The sequence below is a fragment of the Rhinatrema bivittatum genome, chromosome 5, assembly GCF_901001135.1.
Source record: "Rhinatrema bivittatum chromosome 5, aRhiBiv1.1, whole genome shotgun sequence".
NCBI classification, from domain to species: domain Eukaryota; kingdom Metazoa; phylum Chordata; class Amphibia; order Gymnophiona; family Rhinatrematidae; genus Rhinatrema; species Rhinatrema bivittatum.
Window position 1 is genome coordinate 366,627,530 of NC_042619.1, and position 24,396 is coordinate 366,651,925.

Here is a 24,396-nt window from a genome sequence, read left to right on the forward strand (position 1 = left end):
TGGTTATTATTAAATGAATAAATATCTTTAAGAATGAAACCAGACAGTTGTGCTCATAAGTTTACATATCCCTGGCAAAATGTGTAAGATGTGTAGCATTTTAAGAAAACATTAGTGATCAGATACAACACGCCTATTTTTAATGTGTTCCAAATTAAAACTATTATGAATTACAGAATAGCAAAATCATTAAACCATAGCAGTAAGAGAAACAATAAAATGGTCCTGTTCAAAAGTTTGCATCCCCTTAGTTCTTAATATCGTGTACTGCCCCCTTTTGCATCAATGATGGCTTGTAATCTTTTGTGATAGTTGTGAATGAGGCCCTTTATTTTTCTCATGTGGTAAAGCTGCTCATTCTTCTTGGCAAAAGCCTCCAGATCCTGTTAATTCTTTGGTTGTCTAGCATGAACTGCATGTTTGAGTTCTCCCCAAAGTGGCTCAATGATGCTGAGCTCAGGAGACTGTGATGGCCACTTCAGAACCTTCACCTTCTTCTGCTGCAGCTACTGAAGGGTAGACTTAGCCTTGTTTCGGATCACTGTCATGTTAGAAAGTCCAAGTGCACCCCCTTGTGCAGATTCCTGGCTGAAGAATGTAAATTCTACTCTAATATTTTCAGATAAGATGCTGCATTCATCCTGCCATCAATTTTGACTAAATTCCCTGTGTATAGCTCACACACCTCCAAAATAGCAGAGATCCATACTATGTCACAGGGGCTATCGGCGCCATTTTGAAACCGGGACTGAGGGTGTGAGTGCAGGGGATGGCTCCCGGACCCCTCGCTGGACCACCAGGGAGTTTTGGTAAGTCTTGGGGGGGGGGGGGGGGTCAGGAGGGTGGGGGGTTTGTTTAAATTGGTTTCTTTAGGCTGCCGAATAATTCGGCGAAGATTCGTGTATTCGTGGGGAATCGCAATACGTTTTGCTTCCCCATAAATACAACGAATATGGCCACATCCGTTGCGGATTGCCAGTACGTAGGGACCGAATGCACAACCCTAATATTGGATACATGGTAACATATAAAAAAGGGTTGCATTAACAATTCTGAAACTTCTGAGCAGTAGAGCCAGTCAATACGCCTATGAACTGAAATTAATGCTGTAACTACTAGCTGTGGGATGCCAGTAGTTGCTGACTTCCAACATACATTCAAGTATTTGTAGCTGGTGTATGACTGGCCCATATGCAGGTGCAAGAAACTTTGTATAAAGACTAAATTCTTCTAGAGGGACTCCTCTTCATGGATTTATATCAAAATCATCTCTAGATTGTTTAAGAGATCTTTGAAAGATCAAAAATTTGCTCTGTCCACTCCAATTTCACCCCTCCCATCTTGTTCCCTTTAGGGCAGAAGGAAGGGGCATTGAAGAGGAGGGAAGGGCTGAAGTAGGGAGCAGAGTACCTCTATCTCCTATGCTCTGTCTACTCCAACAGCCTCACCCTTCTCCTTCTTCCTGCAGGCAGTTTGTGAAGGGAGGGGTTGGAGCAAGAAACAGACATCCTGTAGCTTTCTCCAGATGATTGAATTAGGTGATTGAGAGCTTCAGGTTTGTTGATTGTGCAGCAGGCTGTTAATCATAAGGCAGCAGGCTAATTACATGATTTCTTTCATAGCTGCAGAATCTCAAGAGCCTGGGGGGCACTGCATATTATATCTATCTTAAAATTATTATATTAGTTCCTACTGAATTCAGGATAGCATTCAAAATACTGATGATGCCGTAAACATTTGACAGACGCAATTTTATAGTATAAGCTGGTGCATTATGTAAGACTTGCCATACTGGGTTCATCAAGCCCAGTATCTGGTTTCCAACAGTGGTCAATCGAGGTCACAAGTACCTGGCAAGATCCCAAACAGTAAATAGATCTCATGCAATCAGTGATAAGTAGTAAAAATTCACCAAGTCTCCTCCAGTTATGCTGCCTTAACTATATCCTCCGGCAATTAATTCCAGATCTTGCTGTATTTTATTTTATGCTCCAAAATATGCCCGCAAAGCTGAGTTAGGTTAATATGTGGATCACAGCCAAATTTTAGACCAAAGTATGATTGCTACACACTGAGGCCGATGTGAGCACATTAGCAAAAATATAAACTAGGTATTATGCTAATTATTTTAAATGGTTGATTTTAATGCAATATTTATGCACTATATTCTGTTTTAAATGTTTAAAATAATTTTTGTCTATATTTGAGAAAACAAGTTCAACACCCGATTTGTGCATGTTAGGAAAAGAACATAAAACATCATTACAGTCAGTACAATCAACTGAAAACACATCAGCTTTGTTTTAAATAAAAATTACCTTACTACAATAGGGCATAGAGATGTTTGCAAAGCAAGTAAGCTACAACTGAAATTTCTTAAAAGTAAGGCAAAGGTATGCCTTTACCATTAGGGCAATTTTAAGAGGCAAAGAAACATCCCTGGCCTATAGTTTGTTGCAAGCACCACTTATAGGCTATCAAATTTTGAACTTCAGCCTATATGTGGGTCTCTGTTTCAGAGGTTATAAAACCGATCGTCTGCTTATATGTGAGTATATACAGTAATTGTATGTTGAGCGAAAAATCATTTTTTATGATTTGTTTTAAATGTGCTACCTAATAACTTCAGGAAGTTATTTTATTTATTTATTTGAGTTTTTTATATACCGGCATTCAAGACAGCAGTCACATCATGCTGGTTCACATAAAACGGGGGTGCGTAATAAACTTTAAACTGGAACTATGGTGCAGAAAAAAGCAGTTACATGTAACAAGGGTGTGTAGAACTGGGCGAAGGAAAGAAAGGACAGATTAATAATGGCTAACGATCGTTACAGGTAGTTAACATTGAAGTAGTTGATGTTTATGTATTGATGTTGAGATGTTGAATTAATTGGAGTCCGGAAATGCTTGTTTGAACAGCCAAGACTTGAGTCTTTTCTTGAAAATTGAGAGGCAGGGTTCCAGTCTAAAATCGGGGGGGATGGAGTTCCATAGAGGTGGACCGGCTGTAGAGAAGGCCCGATCTCTTAACGTGATGTGTCTGGTGGTTTTGGAAGTGTCCCCCCCCCCCCCCCCCTAGTCTTTGTATTTTTTGAAAAAGTAAATAACCAATTTACTTGTTCTATTCCACTCATGATTTTATAGACATCTGTCATATCCCCAACAGCCATCTCTTCTTCAAGCTGAACAGCCCTGAACTCTCATTCTGGTCGCCCTTCTCTGTACCTTTTCCAGTGCAACTATATCTTTTTTGAGATGCAGCGATCAGAACTGCAAACCGTATTCCAGGTATGGTCTCACCATGGACTGATACAAAGGGATGATGACATTCTCCATTTTATTCTCCATTCCTTTCCTAATAAATTCTAACATTTTGTTTGCTTTTTTGATTGCCACCACTCACTGAGCTGAGGACGTCAAAGGACGGTCCACTATGACATCCAGATCCTTTTCCTGGGAGGTAACTCCTAATCTGGAACCTAACATCATGAACTACAATGCAGATTACTTTTCCCTATGTGCACCACTTTGCACTTGTCCACATTAAATTTAAATTGCCATTTGAATGCCCAGTCTTCTAGTCTCATAAGGTCCTTTATAAATTTTTCACAATCCATTTGTGATTTAACAACTTAGAATAATTACTTCATCTGCTAATTTGATCACCTCACTCACTGTACCTCTTTCCAAATCATTTATAAATATATTAAAAAGCACCAATCCTAGTACAGTTCCTTGAGACACTTCACTGTTTACCTTTCTTCATTGAGAAAAATGGCTATCTATTCCTATCTTTTTACCAGTTTGCAATCCACAATAGGTCACTGCCTCCTATCCCAATGCTTTTTAATTTTCATGGGAGTCTAATGTGGGATTTTGTCAAACATCATTTGAAAATCTAAATATACTAAATCCACAGACTCACCATTAACCACATGTTTATTGATCCCTTCAAAAAACTAGCAGATTGGGGAGGAAAGATATCCTTTAGCTAAATCCATGCTGGCTGTGTCCCATTAAACCCACGATTCTCAATTGGTGTGTATTGACACTTCAGTGTCACCAAGAACCAGAAGGTGTGCTGCAGCTTCCCAGTGTCCGCTGCCCATGTTGCGCTTCCCTCCCTTCTCTTTCATCACTGCAAGATGCACATAATTCTTCCACTAACTTTACCACCATTTCGCACGGGCTGGAACGGCTGTAGTGTTAATGGAAGCTGGCAACATCAGCAGCATGGCCCTTTCTTCTTCTTGCCCTCACAGCCCAGAAAAGGACATGATGTACAGTGGGCTGTGCAGGAAAAAGAAGACCATGTTGCATAAAGTAGGGCAACAGTGTGGGCCTAGACCAAAATGAAGCACAACTTGGAGTCAGCAATGGAAGAAATAGCAGTCTATGGGATTCTTTGTTCTTGAGCTGGCTATTGCAGCTGCCATTTGTGCCTTGGAGCAAGGGGGTAGTTGTGACTGAAAGTGAGCCAGAGAGAGCGCATGTGTATGTGACTGATAGCATGTATGAAAGAGAGACCATTTGTGCAAGTGTGATTGATAGTATGTCTAAGTGAGAGCACGTGTGTAAGAGCATGTATGTGTAAGAGCATGTACCAATACCAAAGAATAAAACGCAAGACCCACTGGATGTATCACATTACAGTCCTATTGCTACACTTCCATCAATGGCCAAAACCATCGAATCTGTTGCACTTCAACAATTATCTGACTACATACAAGACAACAATATCTTACATGCTAACCAACACGGATTTAGAAAAGGACACAGTACTAAATCTTTACTTCTTTCATCATTTGACAACATCCTAAGAGGATTTGACTCAAACAGATTACATCATGATGGTGCTGCTTGACATTTCAGCAGCGTTCGATACTTTAAATCACGACATTCTACTGCTAAACCTTAAACAAATAGGAATTGCAGACACTGTCTTACAATGGTTCACTTCATTCATATCAGAAGGTCCCCAAAGAATAACATTAGGAATGTCAAAACACCAAATCTGGAGTTCCGAAGGGTTCATCGCTCTCTGCGATTCTTTTCAACATATCTCTATTACCACTATGCCATCTACTATCTGGACTCAATTTACCTTTTAAAATTTATGCTGATGACATCCAGTTCATCATACCATTCACCGACTCTTAGAAAAATGCATTTTCACTATTACATCTATACTTAACTATGATAAAAATGTGGTTGTCTCATAACAGATTAAAATTAAACACATCAAAAACCAAATTACTTTTCTTATCTACGATTCTTCACTCAACTCACCAACCGCCCAAAACCTTCACTTTTGAAGGGCAAATACTAACAATAAAATCATACGTCAAAAATCTAGGTAAGGGTTATTGATTCCCGACTATCCATGTCCAACAACATATCAGCATTGATAAAGAAATCCTTCTATAAACTCCATATGTTAAGAAAACAAACCACTATTATATCCATCAGATTTTCGATCCGTAACACAAGCACTCATCTTCACAAGTTTAGATTACTGTAACTCTCTATATATAGGATTACCAGCCTCTACTACTCACTCCAACTCATTCAAAATTCCACAGCCCGCTTATTATATAACATATCTCGTCGAGATCATATCACTCCAATACTACAACATCTTCACTGGCTGCCAATATCCTACCGAGTCACATATAAGATTCTTACAATGATTCACAACCCAACCACAATATGGCTCTGCACCGTACTACGGATTTACAAACCAACTCGACAATTGCGATCAATGGATAAATGTATTCTCTAAGTACCCACAGTAAAATCTGCACACCTAGATCTAACTCGTAGATGAACATTCTCAGTAGCAGGCCCAACTGTTTGAAACTCCATCCCTGAAGAAATTCGCTTAACATATAATACAAAAGAAATTCAGGAAACTTCTCAAAACATACCTTTTTACTTTATCATATAAAATTAGTTAACAGACTTGTACACACATTTCTCAAAAATAACATCTTTATCAGCATATTTTATATTAATGTACTTTAACATTAAGTTGTTTGTAATGTTATCCTTATTTTATTATGTATGTTACATATGTAAATCGGCTCTCTGCCCATACTGAGGTATATAAAACTACTATCAGGACTCCACAACTGCTCAATCAATTTTTGAATCCATAAGTTCACTATATTACTCTTATTGTATCTATATGGTAGATTTGACACGTCATCTCTACTATGTTAAATAGTTAAATTGTATGTACATATTATATTATATTATATTTATTATTACTATGTTAAATTGACATCCGGTTTTATTGTTCCTTATGTTCTACAGTTCTATGTAAAGCCCCCATCCGCTGTTGGGCAGTTCATCGTTTTATGTAAACCGGAGTGATTTGTAATTCCCACAAGAACTTCGGTATATAAAAATTAAAAATAAATAAATAAATAAATAAATAAATAAAATAAAATAAAATAAAATAAATGTGTGTGAGGGTGACACACTGGTCAGGGAGGTGACTGGTGTGTGTGTGTGTGTGTGTGTGTGAGGGAAACAGACTGGTCAGGGAGGTGACTGGTATGTGTGTGGGAGAGATTGGTCTGGGAAGTGACTGGTGTGTCTGAGGGAGAGATTGGTCTGGGAAGTGACTGGTGTGTCTGAGGGAGTCAGACACTGGTCAGGGAGGTGACTTGTATGTGTGTGTATGTGAGGGAGAGACTGGAAAGAGAGCTGACTGGTGTGTGTGTGTATGCAGGAGACAGACTGGGAAGGGAGGTCACAGGTGAGAGAGAGAGAGAGAGATACTGTTCAGGGAGGTTACTGGTGTATGTGAGAAATAAAGACTGGTAGTGGGATGTAACTGCTATGTGTGTAAGAGAGATTAGTCATGGGCCCTAAGGAAAAGGACCAAGAGGACAGAGCTTCAGCATCCACTGCTGCTTCGGGTGTGTGCTATTTGCCTGCAAGGAAAAAGAGGGGGAGAGTTGCTGGAGAGGGTAACTAACGATAGCTTTTTAATTTTATTTTTCTTGATCGACTGCCATTTTAATTATTGGGTATTATGTGATGTATCTGCTGTTTTGAAATATTTTATTGGTGTTTGAACATTTTCTAATTTTTATGAGTTTTTAATTGTTTGATGTTAATTTGTTCCTCAGTTCTGAAACATTTTAGTACAGTTTTACAATTATTTCTGTGTGGGAATCTATAGCATCTTGGCTTGTTTTCCTAATAGGAGGTGCATTAGTGTTTAGGGCCTGGTTTAATATTTGTAGTGTTGCCTTTTCATAGGTTGAGTTGTTACTGTTTGAATACATTCTCGAATACTATGGATTAGTTTGTGTGCATTATTGGAGATCCTGGGACAATGTTGGGTGCTATATTTGTTTCCATTTCTCCAGTTTTGCACTGCATGCAGAATGGCTTTTCTGGGTTTCAATTTCAGTTTGTCTTCATATTTGTAATTTGTGGTCTTTCTGTACTTGGTGAAGGTCGGTTTTGTGTGTGTTACAGAGGTGAGGTATTTTACTAGCATGTAGGCATTTGTATCAATCTTATTTGTTGTGTTTTCTCAATGGGACATGCATTGATGATAAACTACTGTCTTTTCATAAGGAGGGTTATTGCGCCTGGTGGTTAAGGGAGTTTGTTTTGGTGTTACTGAGGTGGCACCAGAACCCTTTTTTTGTATGGTGAATTGTACGGATAATGTCCTAGTTCTGCTCTGTACCCAATGTTGGGGGGGGGGGGGGGGGGGGGGTTCCTGTGGATTCAGAGTGTATATTTACATTTAGCCCCGTGATGGGTCATGTGTCAGTGTGTCACGCATGCGAGAACCATCTGTCATGTGTGTCTCAACCGTTAAAAGGTTGGGAACCACTGCATTAAACCATACTTTTCTATATGTAATGTGATTTTGTTCTTTAAAAAAGTTTCCATGATTTTTCCCAGCACTGACATTAGACTCACTGGTCTATAGTTTCCTGGATCACCCCCTGGAGCCATTTTTAAATGTCTGGATTACATTAGCCACCCTTCAATCATCAGGTACAATAGAAATTTTAATAATTGGTAACAAATTACTAGTAATAGATCTGAATTTTCAATTTCTAGTTCTTTCAGAACTCTGGGGTGCATACCATCTGGTCCCAGCACTGACATTAGACTCACTGGTCTATAGTTTCCTGGATCACCCCCTGGAGCCATTTTTTAAATGTCTGGATTACATTAGCCACCCTTCAATCATCAGGTACAATAGAAATTTTAATAATTGGTAACAAATTACTAGTAATAGATCTGAATTTTCAATTTCTAGTTCTTTCAGAACTCTGGGGTGCATACCATCTGGTCCAGGCTACTCTTTAGTTTGTATTATATCTTCCAGCTTCACGGTGATTTGTTTCAATTCTTCCAAATCATTGCCATTGAATAACATTTCTGATACAGATATCTCACCAGCATCCTCTTCAGTAAGCAGCAAAGTAAAGAATTAATTTCTTCTATCAGCAATGACCTTTCTCTAAGTGCCCCCTTTAGTCCCTCGATCACCTAACAGTCCGACTCTCATATAGGCTTCTTCTTTGGATATATTTTAAAAACATTTTAATGAGAGTTTTTGCCTCTGCGGCCACCACCTTTTCAAATTCTCTTTGAGCATGACTGATCAATGTTTTGCATCTAACTTACATCTAACTTGCCAATACTTATGCTTTTTCCTATTTTCTCCAATTTTTGAACGAAGTTCTTTTGGCTGAAATATTCTCTTACCTCATCTTTTAACTATGGAAGTAGTCATTTGGTCTTCATTCCTTCTCTTTTAATATATGGAATACATCTGAACTGGGCTTCAAAGATGGTGTTTTTAAACAATGACCACACCTGATATAAAACTTTTCACCCTTATAACTGCACCTTTCAGTTTTTTCCTATTTTCCTCAGTTTATCAAAGTCTCCCCTTTTGAAAGTTTAAAACTAGAGTTGTAGATTTACTTAATGGCCTCCCCTCCAGTCATTGTCAAATTTGATTGCACTTTGATTACTGTTGTCGAGCGGCTCACCACCATTACATCCTGCACCAAATCCTGCATTCCACCAAGGATTTGGTCTAAAATGGTTTCCCTTCTCATTAGTTCGTAGACCAACTGCTCCATAAAGCATTTATTTCATCTAGGAACTTTACTTCCCTAGCATGTCCTAATGTGATATCTTCTCAGTCAATATTGGGGTAACTGAAATCTCCCATTACCACCATACTGCCAAATTTGTTAGCTTCCCTAATTTCTTTTAGCATTTCATCATCTCTGTTCATTTTGGCCAGCTGGATGATAGATACCTCCACTGCTATACTTTTCTCAATCACACATGGAATTTCTACCCATAAGGATTCAAGCATTTAGATCCCACAGGATCTTTATCTTTTTGGATTCTATGCCATTCCTGACAAAGCAATAATTTTTTTGAAAACTGGATGTCAACGATGGTACTAATATGACAATTAATAGATAATAAACCACGTTATCAATTATGCCAAAATATATTTCTTATAAACAACCCTCATTCGGGAGCAGAATGATTACACTGTATTGTGTTTCATTTCATTCACTTAAATTGAATATGGGATTTGTAACCCATTATAACGTGAATCGCTCACCGTTGGAATTTTTTAATCATCAGATTGGTTAAAGTTCTTTTAATCAGATAAGCAAATGGCAATGCTGTATCTTTCAATTCAAGTATTTTTTAAATTACTTAATGAGCAGCCCGAGGGCCAGAGTCCGGCGGGAGGGGAACGTGAAGCTGCCAGATTGCTGTAAGCCCTGCTGCTGCAGAGGAATAAATGTTTTGCACTTCTCTGACTCCTGCAGGTGAGTGTTAACTCCTGAATCATATAGTGGGACGAGGAAATAGATGGAAATGGACTGAGAAGAAATGATACGGACCAGTATAATTTGAAGCCCGAGCCCCTGATGAAGTCCCTCCAACGAAACACAAGCTGTGTCGGCGTTATTGAAGCAGTTTCAAGTTGTAAGCCTCTTTATTCAGTCGGGCGTTACGGATACGGCACAGGAGTTAGGTGCCGCTGCAATATGATAAGTGGTTTCTCATTTTTTCTTTTGTGGATATACTTTGCTGTCAGATACAATGAATGAACAGTGTTAAAAAAAACTGAAAAATTAAAATAATTTAAAAAATACTTGAAAAATTGAAAGATACAGCATTGCCATTTGCTTATCTGATTAAAAGAACTTTAACCAATCCAATGATTAAAAAATTCCAACGGTGAGCGATTCACGTTATAATGGGTTACAAATCCCATATTCAATTTAAGTGAATGAAATGAAACACAATACAGTGTAATCATTCTGCTCCTGAATGAGGGTTGTTTATATGAAATATATTTTGGCATAATTGATAACGTGGTTTATTCCTAACAAAGCGCCACACCCCACCAAATTGATCAACCCTATCTATATTTTATACCCTGTTATAGCACTGTCCCCAATGGTTATTTTCCTTTCACTAGGCCTCTGAGATGTCTCTTCATTCAGTGTTACACATTCTAACTCTCTCATCTTACTTTTTATAACTCTGGCATTATCATGCAAACATTTCAAAGTATGTTTCTGTTGGTATTAAAAACCTGCTTTTCAGTTGACAAGGTTAATTTGAATATAACTCAGTTTCTTTACTTATCAGCACATAGGCTACTATTGCTTTTATTCGTTGAGTTCATCCCAACTGAGTCTTATTGACACCATCACATTCAGTAGCTCATCTGACTCACCATTTAACATTTAGTTGTTATGTGCCAGCTTTTTGGAACAACTTACCCTCTAAGACTCAAAAAGAGAATGGTTTATTTGGTTTTCTGGGCGTAAAGTCATGAGTTACGAGTGGGTTTTTGGGAGTATGCATTTAGTGAGGGGGGAGGAGCAGCTGAATTTGTGATAAGATGATGTAACTGCTTAGGACAGGGGAGGTTTGAGGGTGGGGATAAGGTGAAATTTTTTTTTATATTTACATGGATATATCTTTTTATTGATTAGTTCTGTACACACCTTGAGGAAAGAAGAAAGGAGGAAATATAGTTTAAAAAAAAAGCAAATCACAACACTTAGAACTTAAGAAGAGAGGTAACATATCACCCAGGGAAGCCAGAGGAATCTCCTTCTATATCAGGACCTCTGTATGAATTGTGGCTCCCAGCCACCTTTGGTATTCCTCACCTGCACAATTTTCATAAAGTATTTCAGTATCTGCCCTCTTTGGATCTTATTATGGGTATTATCTAATGAACTCCTTAAAAATAAGATGTTCCAAGCCTTTTTTTTGCACACTGTTTATATAGAGGTAACATGGCTTTATTTTTCTTAACATTATCCATCACAATCACATACAGTTTCTTCCCAAATAGGTCTTTCAAAAGGAGGTCTAAAATGAAAAACCAATGGCCCACAGTCTCAGCCATAGTTCTATCCTGGTTGCAACTGCACGTTATGTACTTTGCTGCTCGGACTACACATAGGCAGTATCAGAATAGTACTTGGCAGCAAATGAGATCAGAGTTAAGGGAGATCAGTTGCCACAGTATGTGACAACCTGATAATTGCTCTTGAAATATAGGAAGAACATGCTGCCACTTTTAGGAGGGAATCATTCAGTTCACAGCAGCAGTTACTATAGCATCCTACTACTCAGATCACTGTGCAGACAGGAAGAGTTTTCAACTGGGATAGATGCATGCTTTGTGAGGTCTGTTAGACCTGTCCACCTTAAAGAACAAGAACCATAGCTTATTTGTCTCCTTAAGCAGCCTAACTAGCTTTGAAAAGATTTTAGGTGGTGATTCCCCCTCCCTCTTCCTAGGTTGGTCCATCTGTTGCTCCTAACCTACTTTACTATGGTATGTATAGGGAAAAAACTCTTATCCCTCCTCATATCCTTCTAAGGCTCTTTTGACTCAAGCCTGAGTTTTAATAACCACCTGCTTAGTAAGCATATTCATGACTGACTTATTAAAGAATCTGGGTCTTCTGAAATTCTCATCCTCTTTTTCAGAACAATGGTAACCGTGGACGATTGCTCCCACAAAGGTAAAGGAATCCACAAAGCATTTGCAGAGTACCACCTGAAGAGCTTTGGAGTATAGAGGGGATCAAGATGATAGCTTCAGTAGAGATACACCTGAAGGGTCTTGGTAGGCATCCCTCTTCTAAAGGTAAGGAGACCACAAAGCATTGGCAGAGGAGTACCTGTAAAGCTTTGGAGTATATCACTCTCACCTCTAGTGTGAAGCAAGATCATAGCTTCAGTAGAGATACACCTGAAGGGTCTTGGCAGGCATCTCTCCTCTAAAGGGGAGTATGTTTGCAGTGCTCCAGTACCCTCAGAGACTTGGCATGGAATTCTCTCCCATAACAGTGGCAGCCATGAAAACCTTTTACATGAGGGTCTCTGGGAGCCCTGACCATTTTCTCATCCCTCCTTGGATTTCTGGGAAGATCCAGAGAGAAATTAAATCATTTTCACATCTTTAATCTGCTACAAGAAATCTGCAAAGCAGCCATCCGGTCCTCTATTCACACCTTTGTCAAACATTACTATCTTGAAGAGCATTCTTGCAGGGACAATAACTTTGGCCAGGCAGTACTTAGCAATTTAACAAACAGCTTCAGCTCTCCCTCTGTCCTCGCTATTGGGTTGCAATTCTTCCGTTACCAACAGGAATGTTTTCCTGCAACCTTCAGCTTGGGAGGCCCCACTTATATGGCTGAATTTCATCCTGCTTTTCCACTGTGAAAGCTAAGCTTCTTACCTGTAATAGATGTTCTGTAGACAGAAGGACAAGTCAGCCACACAATACTACTCGTCACCCTATATTGTTGAAGCCTAGCTTGTAAAATGACTGAAGAAACTCACACAGGGCGGCTGTACATAATCAAAAACCTCTAGGTCTTTCTGAACTCTGACAAAGCATATTCCACAACCGTGCCATCCAATGTTGTCACCCACTTGTGTGGCTGATTTGTCCTGCTGTCCACAGAGAACACTTGAAACAGGTAAGTAGCTTAGCTACTTTGAAGAGAGGAGGCAGAGAAAATCTGAAAAGTTCCTAAAAATATTGCTGGTCTTTCACGGATATGTAACACCATACACATCTGATAGAGTCTGGGGTGAGAAGTAGTGTCAAAAAAATAAAAATTCAGTTACAGATCTTTAAAAAATGTAGAGCATTTTTGCTTTTTATGTCCCTGATTAGCATTTTAGCCATGGTTCTTTAAAGAATTTAAGAAAACATCACAGAAACTGTTTGAAATGAAGAAGGCAAAACCTCTTATGGCCAATCTTTAATTTAAATTTTTTTCAGTTTCTGGCAAGCAGTTTTTGTAAACTAGAGTAAAACATCTACTTTAAAACAAACAGCACCAAGATAGTGCTTTAAAATTAAAAGGTCATATTAACAGATGTAAAATATATAAAAATATTAGATATTGCTGGTATCAGAAATATTCTAAATGAAATGTGCATTAAATGTCTTCACTACGTAAGTTCTGACATGCTCACAACTAAGCATACAAGACTGAAGACATTCTATGACAGCCTCAAAAACTTATCTTTGAACTTACAGAAAATGGTATTTTAAGAGTTAAATTAAATATATTTCAATATATTTCAATATATTTAATCTGACATGAACAGACAAAACAAATAGGGGTCTTTGAGCTTCCAAATTATATAGTCTACATCAGTGATGTTGTATTTTTGCTTTTCACAATAAATTGTGCTCATTTTCTGGCATAACTAAAAAATGTCAATATCAAAAAGGTATCACTAAATATCACTAAAATGCCAGAGAGAAACCATGCAAAACACAAGAAATTCATACCATATAACAGGGATGCAAGCTAAATACAGACATGTGTATTCTGAACTTTTTATAGACTTTTAGGAACTGTCATACAAAACAGGACAATCAAACTGATATTTCAGTGCGTTCTCATTTAGAAATCATGTTTATGCTTAGTTTATTAAAAGCTCTTTATCATAGTCTGTAATCTTGTAAAGAGGTTTGCAATCTACACAAAATTTGTCTTTTGCGGGTAGTAGTGTAGTCTCCAATTTGAAGAAAGGATATCAGCAGAGCTTTTCATTTGCACCTTGCTTGCAAGTTTGGTTTGGGATACTGGGAAGTATTTATTTTGCTAATGTGGTTTACATTAAATGCGTCCACATATGGTTTTTTTTTTTTAATCATTTCTTTGGAGGTATGGGATTTGTGTGCACTGAAGAGCACTTTCCTGATATTTTCATTTGCATGTTAGTGCTTCTTGTTTTTCAACGTTTCATTTTAAGACAGGACTTTAAAAATTTGCCATACTGGGTCAAGCCCAGTATCCTGTTTCTAACAGTGGCCAATACAAGTTACAAGTACCTGGAAATACCCAAACATTAAATAAATTCTATGCTACAGGTGCTGGTAATAAGCAGTGTCTATGCCCTGAATCAACAAGATTAATAGCAGTTTATGGACTTCTCCTCCAGGAACTTGTCCACACCTTTTTTAAACCCAGTTACACTAACTGCCTTTACTGCTCATAACAAAAAAAGCAAGTTTGCTTGCCGTAAACGGTGTTTCCGTAGATAGCAGGATGAATTAGCCATGCTGTCATGGGAACTGTCATTCAGGGCCCAGGAGGTGGAGCTTTATCAAGCAGAGGCTAGAGCTTTGCTCTCTGCGGCTGCACAAGTGTTCCCGTGCAGGAAAGTAACAGATTCTTCTCAGTCTGTGATTAAGCTTCAATGTAGTCAAATAGACGGCGACTGCCAGGGAGGAGGGAGGGTCAGCATGGCTAATTCATCCTATCTACGGAAATGCCATTACGGTAAGCAAACTCGCTTTTTCCCCGTTGATAGCAGGGCTCAATTAGCCATGCTGTCATGGGAGTCCCAAGCTCCCGATCACGCTGTCCGTGATGTGTATATGTTTGCGTGATCCATATTAGTGTGGCAATCACCATGGACAGGAGGATAGAGACTGCAGGATTGCTTGCCCTATCTTTCGGATCAGTGGCTGCTTGTTGATCAAGGCAGTAGTGGGATTCGAAAGTATGAAGCGATGACCATGTAGCTGGTTTACAAATGTCTATAGGTTGTACATTTTTGAGATGCGCCAAGGAGGCAGCCACTGCCCTGACTTGGTGAGCTTTGGGAACAGAATGTAGATGCAGTTTCTGTTTCTCGTAGCAGAATTTGATGCACTGTGCTATCCAGCTGAAGATGGTGCGTTTAGCCACTGGTAGTCCAGGTGCTTTCGGGTCGAAAGAGACATAGTTGAGAAACACAGGAGTCAGAATGTGTTCTCTCTTTGTAGTATGCTAACACTCTTTTGCAGTCCAGGGTATGCAGTAGTTTTCCCCTACCATTAGAGTGAGGTTTAGGGAAAAAGATGGGTAGTTCTATGGCTTGATTTAGGTGGAATTGAGAAACCACCTTTGGGAGAAAGGATGGGTGAGTCCTGAGAACTACCTTTTGGTGATAAAACTGTAAATATGGAGCATAGTGGACTAAGGCTTACAATTCACTTTCTCGGCGTGCTGATGTTACTGCTACCAGGAATACTACCTTCCATGTAAGGTATTTCATGTGTGCCGAGTCCATAGGTTCAAAAAAGGAAAGCATGAGCTGTTCTAGAACTATGTTGAGGTTCCATGGAACTGGAGGCTTGGAGATTGGAGGACGTAGGTGAGTTAGCCTTTAATGAAACGAGAGAGCAATGGGTGATTGGAGATAGGAATATTGTTAACTGGTCTATGATATGCCTCTATGGCACTAAGATGAACCCTAATGAATGAAGTTGCTAGACCAACTGTGTATAGTGTATGAAGGTAGTCCATGAGTAGCTCAGGTGAGCAGTCCAATGGTGTTATGCCCTTGGAAGTACACCAGGTAGAGTAGCGCTTCCATTTATAGCTATAATTTTTTTCTAGTTGAGAATTTCCTGGATTCTAACAAGATGAATTGTGTTGAAGTGGAAACTCCTTGTTCTGTTAGAAGGAGCCATTCAATCTCCATGCTGTCAGATGGAGAGATGAGTGTAGCGGGTGCAGGAGCGTCCCCTGTTCTTGGAACTGTAGATCTGGGCAATTCGGTAGTCGAATTGGGTCTCTGATGGACAGTCATAGAAGGAAACTGTACTACGGGCTATCTGGGCCAGGCTGGGCATTCGAGTATTAGTTGAGCTCTGTCTGCTATGCACTTTTGAATTGTCCTGGTATTGAGTGGTATGGGCGGAAAGGCATATAGGAGGCCTGTTGTCTATGGGATGAGGAAGGCATCCTGAGCGATTCTGAGCAGGCTGGGTCGTATTGAGCAGAAGTTGGAAACTTGAGCGTTGATTTCCGTTGCAAAGAGATCTATCGAAGTTGTCCCCCATTGTATGAAGATGTTGTGAGCTACTTCTGAGTTGAGAGCCCATTCGTGAGGATGAAAGATGCGACTTAGCCTGTCCGCTCTTGTATTTGCTACTCCCGGTAGGTAAGTTGCTTGCAAATGTATGCAATGTCGGTGAGCGTGTTTGAAGATTATCAGGGTTTGCTTGCTTGAACCGGACCCCTCCTTGTTTGTTGATGTAAAACATCACACCTGATTGTCCGTGTAGATCATGACCCTGCAGCCCTTCAGATGGTCTTGAAACACAGAGTGCATTTCGAATCGCTCTGAGTGCCAATAAATTTATTTGCAAGGTCTGCTCGGACATTGTCCATAAACCTTGTGTTTCGTAAATTTCGAGATGTGCTCCCCATCCCTTGCGGGACGCATCAGTGATCAATACTGTGTTGTGAGGAGGGGGGGCTGAACAATGCTCCCTGGAAAAGGTGGAGTCCAGGAGCCACCATGTTATGTCCTCTCTCTTCTCGGATGTCAATGATAGACGTTGTGTCAATGGTTGCGAGTGTTGCTTCCATTGATGTTTTAAGCCCCACTGCAGGCGTTGCATATGAGGCCTGGTATTTGGGACTGTGAAAATAGCTGCTGCCATGTGACCTACTATAATTAAAACTTGTCTCGCCGAAGATCTCAGAGTTAGGTTCAGCGAATCAAGGAGTTGACATTTGTATTGCCCTGTCTTTCGGCAGGTATGCTCGGTTCCGAGTCGTGTCTAGACAAGCTCTGATGAATTGTAGAGTTTGTGTTGGCTGCAGATGCGATTTCTGAAAATTGATCACCAGCCCCAATTCCTGTAAGCACTCTATCACCCGGAGGTGGTCGATCAAGATGTCCGGAGTTGAGGCTATTATCAACCAATCGTCCCGATAAGGAAAGATGGTCATACCCTGTTGTCTGAGATGAGCTACCACCACTACCATGCATTTGGTGAAAACTCTGGGTGAAGCCGATAGTCCAAAGGGGAGAACCTTGTACTGGTAGTGTTGATGCCTGTAGCGAAAGCATAGGTATCGCCATGAGGATGGATGGATTGGAATGTGTGTGTAAGCATCTTTTAGATCGATAGAACACATCCAATCTTTGGGTTGAATCAGAGGTAGAATGGATTTCAATGATACCATTTTGAATTTCTCTTTGATCATGAACTTGTTCAACTCTCGAAGATCCAGTATGGGACAAATGCCTCCTGACTTCTTGGGAATGAGGAAATATGGGGAATAAAACCCTGAGTTTCGGGTTTTCGGAGAAACCAGTTGTATAGCTTGTTGTTTGTGAAGTAAGGCAATCTCCTCCCCAAGTTGTGTTTGGGACCCCTGAGGCCTTTGAAGTGCAAGGTGGGGCAATGTGGGTTTTGTGGTAAATTGGAGTTGGTAACCATGTCGTATGATCTCTAAAAACCATTGATCTGATGTTATCTCCCAGGCTGCTAGGCGAGAATGGATTCTGCCGGGTGGTGTTTGATGCTGTGGTGGTGGCTGAGGAACTAAAAGAATGGTGTTGATTTTACCCGGGGCTGCCGGTTGTTGGGCCGGCTGCCTCTGGTTTCGTGGCTTACCCCTTCGTTGATGTGGGGTCTGCTGTTGCGTTTGTAGACGCTGGTATGATTGGTAAGAAGGTGTCCGGTATGACTGGTAAGACCTATAGGGTCTGCGGGCATTCGATTGCTGATGATTAGAGCTGAAGTAACGGCGTGTGAATGAATATTGTGATTGCGCTGTCAAGGATTGAACCACTAGAGTTTCCTCTTAATTTACCCACTGTTTCTAGAAAGTGTTCTCCGAATAAATTGTCTCCTGTGCATGGGAGGTTAGCCAGTTTTTCATGTAAATCCTCCCTTATGGCACTGGATCGAAGCCATGCCATGCCATTCTGCGGGCTGCAATGGCCGTAGCAGACGCCCTGGAAGATGTCTCAAATCCTTCATATACAGCCTGTAAAAGGTGTCTAGAACAATCTTCCATATCATGGAGAGGTGGTGGTACCTGTTCTCCAGTTGATGTAAGTATACCTTTCGTTGCTTGTATGCACTCATAATTATATTGTACCATATAGAACTGATGGTGCAGAATGCGGCATTTAAGAACATAAGAACATGCCATACTGGGTCAGACCAAGGGTCTATCAAGCCCAGCATCCTGTTTCCAACAGTGGCCAATCCAGGCCATAAGAACCTGGCAAGTACCCAAAAACTAAGTCTATTCCATGTTACTGTTGCTAGTAATAGCAGTGGCTATTTTCTAAGTCAACTTAATTAATAGCAGGTAATGGACCTCCTCCAAGAACTTATCCAATCCTTTTTTAAACACAGCTACACTAACTGCACTAACCACATCCTCTGGCAACAAATTCCAGAGTTTAATTGTGCGTTGAGTAAAAAAGAACTGTTTTAAATATGCCACATGCTAACTTCATGGAGTGCCCCCTAGTCTTTCTATTATCCGAAAGAGTAAATAACCGATTCACATCTACCCGTTCTAGACCTCTCATGATTTTAAACATCTCTATCATATCCCCCATCGCATTCTGGTAAATCTTTCTTCCAAACTCATCTAAACATCGGTTGTCCTTACCTGGTGGGTAGGAGGTATGTGTCTTTGTCTTCTTAGATCTTTGCATCATGGATTCAACCACAATTGATGCATGTGGCAATTGGGGTATATTGTAGTGTGATGTTTTCCACATTTGGAATTTTATATCCGTTTTCCTTGAAACCACTGACAGAGAAAACGGCGTTTCCCAGGATTTCTGTAAAACGCTGTGTAAGACTTCCTGCGGTGGAAGAGACGTGGGTTCCCCTGGAGTATCAAAAATCTTTAGGAGACCCATAGTTTCCGTTCTAGGATCAGTATCCTTTTGGACCTCTAGGTGTAATATCGTACCCAGTTTTTCAAAACATTTTGGGTAAGTGAGGTCCGCTGGAAGGGAATACGGTTCCTGCAGCTGTTCTGGTGGGTCAGATGGGTACCCAGTAGAAGAGGATGGTGACGTTTGTGAAGAAACTGAGTCAATTGGCGTTTCTGGGTTTTGAACTGGTTAAGTTGGGCAAAGTCTCACGGGAGATGACAGAGGCTCCCACGAGGGTTCTCTGGAAGTGTGTATTGCTTCCGGGTAACTTACAGAGGTGTCTGTAGGCATCTTGAAGGTTGATTGAAGGATTTGAAAAAATCCTGCTAATGATTGAGATAGCTGAAAAAACACTTCTTTTGTTTGCGGTAGCATTGCTGAACGATCGGTTTGTTTAGTTGGTCTGGATGTATCACCTGTGTTAGGCTCCACAGGGTATGGTTTTGGTGGGTTATATGGGACAGCGTGCTTCTTCCCGGGTATCTTACTTGGCCTATTGTCTTCTGTACTCCCAATGGAATTATGGGAGGACGTTGAGGCAGAGGAGGAAGAAACATGTATTATGTCCTTGCTTGATTCATGTGAAGGTTTTGAACCTTGTGTATGAGGTGAAGCAGAAGTGGAAGGGCTCAAGTCCTAACCACTAACTTCTTGTGTAGCCTTCTTATGCTTTGAGTGATGTGAATGTCTATGGCGATGGCCTGAAGAGGTTTCTGTACAGGTTCTTTTTTCTGTCGACAGTCTTCTATGTTTTAGTTTGTGCCCCTTAGAAGTGGATTTTGAGGACCATGAACTAAGAGAGCGGTTTGGTGTTGAATCTTTACATGTTGAATGGGCGACACCCGGAGATTCATGCCGTCTTTTTAAATGTGTGTTGTATCTTATGGGAAGATTGTTGCGTCGTATTTGTCGCCTTTGGTGCAGTGTGTGTCAATTTTTACTTCAGTTCTTGCGACGCATGCATCGTATCTCTTGGCGCCGTATCCTTCGGCACAGTCGGCGCCATACTCAGCTCCATCGCTGAGTGTGCGTCGCTTGCATCAAGCTTTGTCTCGGCGCTGTAAGTTTCGTTTTTTGCGCCGTATGCATTGATGCTGGTGTGGTCTTCGGCGCCCCCTGCGCCTTGTGCGTCCTAGTGGATTCAGACGCACGGTACTTTGAGGACGGCGCAATTTTTGATAGCCAGACCGTACCCTTGTCCCACTTCCCCGGATCAGGTCCCTGATCCGAAAGTCTATGACGCCGTGAATCCTCCTTACCTCCAGGCCTGGAGGGTCTAGGATCCCACGACGCTGCTCTCTTTAGTAGAGGGGCCGGATTTTTGGAGGGCCCTGGCGAAGAGTGCGCCTTGGAAGGCTCTGAAAAACTTTGGAGCTCTCTCATCTTATAGGCCCGCTGTCTTTGGGCCCTAGGTGACATTCTGGCACAAAATTCACAGTCTTTTTTAATGTGATGTTGCCCGAGGCACCTGTAACATCGGTCATGGCCATTGGTGACCGACATTACTTTCCCGCATCTGCAGGGTTTAAATCCTGACTGTTTTTTAGACATTATGTCGAATTTGTTGAGGAGAAAATGAGCTCCGCGTGCAATCCTGTGCATGGAAAGAACAGACTGAGGAGAATCTGTTACTTTCCTGCGCGGGAACACACATGCAGCCGCAGAGAGCAACGCTCTAGCCTCTGCTTGATAAAGCTCCACCTCCTGGGCCCTGAATGACAGTTCCCATGACAGCATGGCTAATTCAGCCCTGCTATCAACGGGAAAAGACCAGTATAAAAAGAAAACCACTGGTAATTTATCTATTCATAGGTCACCTCAAAATCAACTAGTTCTGAAAGAAACCATATTTTGGAAATTCTCTTTTGCATCTAAAATATCACCACACATTTCCAAAATATCAGACGAAAAACTGGTGTTTGTTAACTTTCCCAGTCCTATAGATTGCTATTTATCAATGGAAATGCATCTTTTTTGTGAGAGATTCCTCTCATTGTGACAATGCATTTTTGCCTTGTTAGCCCATATATTGCCCCAATTGGTCATTTGTGAATTCAAACAACGATATTTGTTTCACCTTCTTTAAAAAAAAAACAAACCCTCAAAACTATATATATATATCATATAGAGAGATAGATATGGAACTTTCAAGATGTGCCCCTGATGCAGAAACACGAAATAACCTGGACTTTTTGTTTACAAATGCATTATCAAAAATACATATAATTTATGAAGGAGAAACTATTTTAATATTTCGAACATATGAGCCCCTCATGTTATGTTGTGAAAATCACTCTTTCCTCTATTATGCCTCCAAGTTACTAAAAGTTATTAAAATGGTCACAACATTCTAATATTTATATTAAAAGTTTACAACCTTGTTACAAGATTTTCATACAACATGCTTTTATCATAACTAGAAAACGTGGGGTTTTTTCCCCCTCAAGTGATATCTTATTATATGGCCTGAGCCTAACAATGAAGAGCAAACCATCTCAGCCTAATGAGCAGAAGTGTTTGGGTTTCTGGGACAAATAAGCTCATCCTTACCTAATAATATGGGAATCTCTGGTATAGCCGCCATCATATTCTGTTGTTTCTTCTAGTGCTTGAAAGTCTAGATTCTTCAAATAAAAATAAGACATTTTCACATCTCCCACAATAAATCCTTTGGCATCATACATTAATTAATTTTTTTTCAATTAATCAATCTTACCCTACTTCCACAGATAAGCAGTTCAATTTCCTCTGGCCTAAATAAATACTTCAGAGGGGATTCATTGGTTACCATGTGGAAACCCCTTCGAAAGGCCTTAAACTGCTTTTCTACCGCTTTGTTGAGAATATACTCCGCATAGAGACTGACAAATTCCTAAAGAAAACAACCCCCCCCCAAAAAAAAACAAAAAATAAGATAAGTACAAACAGGACAGTTCTACAAGACAAAAATAAGAATAAAGCACTTCAATATTTGGTTGTAAAAATGTGGTTATTCCAAATAATTTGGTATTTTATTAAAACAGCATCCTGCTTCAATTTTAATGGCAAAAGAAAGCAAATTAGTTCAGAGAAAACAGATCCATAATTAATTACTTTTGTTTTTAAAAATGTAATACCTTTTACTGTTTACATTATTTTCTTAAAACATTTTTTTTGTTCTGCTACAACCTCTTAACTATCTGGCAGGTGGTTTACAAACTAAAAAAAGAGCAGCAATATACAAAACAGCTGACCCCAAGTAAATTCCATTGCAAATCTTTCCATAGGAGTCTATAGAGAACAATGCCCTAAAATAAACTTGGGATCAACCTGTTCAGTGCATTATTACTTAACTAGCATTTTGCAAACTGCTAGCACAAGTAGAGTGCTATGACCAGTTTTTAAACAGAATTTTTAAAAATGTAAAAATGCTTTATATTTGTGCTGTTGGGTACCTCAGATGATTGTTCTTTTAAAAGGATGGGGCTAAAATCATGCACACATGTTTGAATAAGTCAGATGAATTTCAAATGCTATCACGCAGCAGTATAAATATTATATAATATATACATATATATTAGCAAAAAATGCCTGGAATTGTTTGGGTTGTCTGGTCCATAACAGCTATAAATTTTAAAATCAAACAAAAGTGAAAATGATAATTACTTAACAAAATAAAACAGTTAAAGCATATAGACACTTAGGGACCTCTCCAAAAACTACACTGATAGCATATTAGACATTTATCATTGCCCAACTGTAGAGCGCACTAAATAGTGATTGTTATAGAGGAACATTATTTACTGTCCTCCATAGAGAGAATTAACCAGTTAGAATTACTCAGTTTCCTGTCTTTTAACCAGTTCAGAATATATAACTGTCGCGTAGCCATGGGCCACCCACTAAGGGCTCAGGCTCATGCAATCAGGGCTGCCCAACACTAGAGGAAGAGGCCTGCAGGACGGCTGCCACTGTTCCCATTCCACAGCAGCCGAACATGGAGAGGGCTGCAGTGAGATCCCATCCCGTGGTGGCCAAAGAAGGAGAGGACCACTGCAGTTCCCATCCCGCAATGGCTGAAGAAAGGGTCTGGTAGTGCCTGAAGACGATGCCCTGTGTGCGCGCATATGTATGAGCAGGAGCCTCTTATGTGTGCTTGGTAGCCTGTGTGCATGTTTGTGCATGCATGTGTGTGTGTGTGTGTGTGCACTAGGGGCATTGCTAGCATCAGGTACATGAGGTCCATGCCCAGAGCCTAAAGCTCAATGCTCTGAGACAACAGCTCTATATTTTTTTCAATCATGGTCAAGCCTGTGGCAAAACTTAAGGGAAGGCTGCTGCGTTGGGCCCAGGTTGCGTGACTGAAGAGACAAGGCTGCTGCGTCGGGCCCAGGCTTCTCGCTTGAAGAGAGGTGGCTGCCGGGTCGCTACTTGCACTGGAGGAGAGGAAGCTGCCACAGGGCCAAAAAGCTGCTGCCACCTGCATATTCTGGGGAGAGAGAGAGTGAGAGCTTGTGTGTGTATATGTGAGTGTGAGCAATAGCCGTGAGAACTTGCGTGCATGAGCAACATGTGTGAGAGCTTGTGTGTATGTGCGAGTGTCACTGCCTGGGATAGGGAGAGCTTGTAAGCAAGCATGTCTGCGTATGTGAGATGCTGCATGGGTCCAAGGAGGCTGTTGTTGCCTATACACTCCAGGGAGAGAGAAAGCATATTTATGTGTGAGAAAGAGAGATTGTGCAAGAGCATGTCTGTCTATGAGAGAACATGTGTGCGAGAGAGATGCTGTGCAGGCTCAAGCAGGAGATTGCTGCTGCCTTTACATTCTAGGGAGAGGGAAAGAAAGCGCATCTGCTTATGCATGTGTGCACGAAGTGAGAACATATGGGAGACAAGGCAAGTGATTGTGTGCAAGAGAAAGCATGTGAGAAAATGTGTGAGAGTATGTATGAACAGATGAGTGTGTGTATGTGGTGGAGAAAGTGTGAATGTGAGTGAGAGTAAAGTTTTCATGCCCCCCACCCAATTAATCCATGACAATCTCAAGATGACAGGAAATCCAAAGTTCTCAGGTATAGAGAGCATAGATTTTTAGATCATTTGTTTTAACTATTGCATGTTATTTGATATATTTGTTCTTTT

The 24,396-nt window shown here is 40.4% G+C and overlaps 1 protein-coding gene across 2 annotated transcripts in view; it reads right to left on the bottom strand.

The window, feature by feature from the left end:
* The window catches only part of UBE3A (ubiquitin protein ligase E3A), a 266,472-nt gene that overhangs the window by 21,367 nt on the left and 220,709 nt on the right, over nucleotides 1-24,396 (bottom strand). For both annotated transcript variants that reach the window (XM_029604748.1, XM_029604747.1), the window contains 2 exons: nucleotides 21,992-22,147; nucleotides 21,826-21,899 (listed from right to left, as the gene is read on the bottom strand). In XM_029604748.1, the coding sequence (XP_029460608.1) occupies nucleotides 21,826-21,899; nucleotides 21,992-22,147 (230 nt within the window). The remainder of the gene's footprint in view (nucleotides 1-21,825; nucleotides 21,900-21,991; nucleotides 22,148-24,396) is intronic.